The sequence below is a fragment of the Sphaeroforma arctica genome (genome assembly GCF_001186125.1).
Source record: "Sphaeroforma arctica JP610 unplaced genomic scaffold supercont1.214, whole genome shotgun sequence".
NCBI classification, from domain to species: Eukaryota; class Ichthyosporea; order Ichthyophonida; genus Sphaeroforma; species Sphaeroforma arctica.
Window position 1 is genome coordinate 26,546 of NW_014040344.1, and position 2,947 is coordinate 29,492.

A 2,947-nucleotide genomic window follows, 5' to 3' on the forward strand; every position below is an offset into this window, starting at 1 on the left:
TACCAACGACGGGATGATGTTGATATATATCCAAGCGATGCCAAAGGAATACAACTATCTAGCATCGATCATTTGCATTTCAATCAAGAACCCTTGCCCAGTACCAAAACAGGTTCCCAAAGGAGAAAATATACATGCAAATATACTGAGCAGACGAGCACTATCTCTAAATGAGGCGCCTGTTATAGCTGGACAGACCGACATTCGATAGTGGACTACATGACTGATAGCCAGATGCACAAAGATATGCAATCATATAGAATTGAAACGGTTGATGTAAGCCTTCATACATTAAAGTGTAATCTTTGACTTACCATATGTATTTCTACTAAAACTGCGTGAGATATTAATAACATACCCTCGACATCGGAAAGACCGGCCGTAGCTGTGCTATCTTCCCATGAGGAACTGCCCAGCGCTATAGGCAGCAGCCCACACAGAGGTATACACAGTAACGTCCCTACGCGCATTTTATTGAAAACGAACATGTATAGACGCTACTTTTTTAATACATGCGCAAAATAAATATATTCACTCAGCTATGATGCTCGGAGACATATTTCTCCATGTATTTATTTCGGCGTAAATTATCTATTAAATAGGGAGTCATATAATATGTGTAAATATGAAAGCAAAAGTTGAGAGCGTGATATCCATTGGTCGATGCCTCGGAATACTTTTGATTGCTTATATTTACGACGACCCTCTTTCTCTCTACTCTAAAGACTCTCTAGTAGAGAGAGCGAGAGAAATCTCCCCACAGGGGGTTTTGTGTGAAACACAACTCCTATTCCCACAAGAAATGAAGAGGAGGAGGCTGTGTTTCAGAAAACAAGCGACAGACTTACAGTCCCAGAGGGACGTCGTATAATGCAGTATTTCTATATTTATATAAAATCTAGGACCGCAGCTCATGTAGTGCAACTCGCAATACGATTCCACCCGATAGCCCTCTAGAGAGATCACTCGCAGCAAGAAACGAGCTCAAATATCAAGTGCAATTTGTTCACCAATTTTTATATTAGTTGCGAAGCTATCGAAAACTTTATGTAAAGGGAAGCTTGCGGTAAGCCTGGCACGGGTACTTCGACCCCGTATGACATGAACACCCGTGGACATCTATACCTAACAGAAAGTGTCTATACGAAATTGCCTACATTACTATCTGTAATCGGGTCAGCGCTGACAAAAACTGCACACCATATGTACATGTTTGGGACAGAAGGTCTAATGGCAGAGTACACCAAAAGAAGATACCATACACATAAACATTGGCAGTGGTATCTCACTCACGCAGATAAAAGGTTGCTGTCTAGTTCTGACCATCTCTCTAGCTTGGGCGTATCAACAGCTGTTTCAACTGATATAGCGATCATCCAAAGGAGAATGACGAGGGCACTCTATAAGCACGAGTAAACCACATGTATATTGAAGTGATAGGCGAGAATATAGGAACCGCTTTCGATACTCAACCCAAACATAGAGAACAATTCTGCCGTGCTGCGTGTATCTTGTCAGTCTATTATTTTGTACAGATTCTCAAATAGTGCAGGTATTGAACGTTTCCTGGTCTCGTTTGAAAATGACGAAATACAGCGAACAGTGAACGTAAACTTCAATTGTTCATGTCTGGGCTATAAAGTCCAAGGTACTAAAGTACTTTTATAGGCCAGTAGTATGGTATTCGTTGGCGAGTTCTATAACATACAACTAACAACCACAGCGGCACAGCCTCGCGTGAGTTTGGCAATCTCTGAATCCATATACCCCACAGCCTTCACAGCAAACTTGGACACTGAAGACTTCGACCAGCGTCAGGATGACATATTTATATTATTATTAGCGGCAAAATAAACTGAATACAATTTTGAAATTGCATGCCCCCGGTGACTTTAAAATTTTGCATGATGATAAATGTAGTGTAATTATTACCCACAAAATATTGATTGAAATACATACGGTGTTCTTCACAACACAGGAGGTGTAAAAACCATATATCAGCGCATATATACGAGTACACAACTACGCATACAGACAAGTGTGTAGAGACAGGTCAGCTTGATACATATGGAAAGCACATATTCGCTTCCATCGGCACAGTATTCTTAACACACAATGAGTGACTCGGAGGACGGCCAGAGGGCCGCTGATCTCTTCGGCGACAGTGACAGTGACGATGATAACAATAGTCATAAACGTACACGCAAAGATAGTGGCAGTGATAACGGAAGTGATGCGAGGAGTGTAGGGAGCCATCGCAGTGGAAGTAAAGGTAGATCTGGATCTAGATCTAGATCACGTTCACGATCACGTTCGAAGTCTAGAAGTAGGTCACGATCTCGGTCTAGATCACGAACTCGATCTCGATCACAGTCGAAGGAGAGGTCGAGGTCTAGATCGGTGTCTAGATCGCGATCTCGTAGCAAATCTAGGTCGCAATCTCGTAGCAAATCTAGGTCGCGATCTCGTAGCAAATCTAGATCTAGATCTAGGTCGGGCAGTCGAAGCAGAAGCGGCAGTGAGAGTGCTGCAGGCGGTACGCCCGGGGGATCACCTATAGATAGCACAAAGAAACAATCCGTCACAGCTGGACTGTTTGGTAGTGATGATGAAGATGACGATGACGAAGCGAAGGAGGCCGGTGGGGATGCAGGCGCTGTATCGGATGGCAGTGTTAGCAAAGAGAATGAGAAAGGAAAATCAAGTGGCGCCCCGGATTTATTTGGCAGTGACGGCGAGAGCGGGGACGAGCAACCGGTATGATGGTGTGCTCGTGTACCAGAACCGGCTCTGAACTTAGATGACTGATCTTTATGCACTGACACGCACATATATATATATATATGTATATATATATATATATATATATATATATATATATATATATATATATATATATATATATATATATATATATATATATATATATATATATATATATATATAT

General features: G+C 41.8%; 1 protein-coding gene across 1 annotated transcript in view; it reads right to left on the reverse strand.

Moving 5' to 3' along the window:
- The window catches only part of SARC_03992 (hypothetical protein), a 10,341-nt gene extending 9,789 nt beyond the window's left edge, over positions 1 to 552 (reverse strand). The window contains exon 1 of the mRNA XM_014302195.1: positions 359 to 552. Within this exon, the coding sequence (XP_014157670.1) occupies positions 359 to 488 (130 nt within the window). The 5' untranslated portion in view covers positions 489 to 552. The remainder of the gene's footprint in view (positions 1 to 358) is intronic.
- Positions 553 to 2,947: the final 2,395 nt, after the last annotated feature.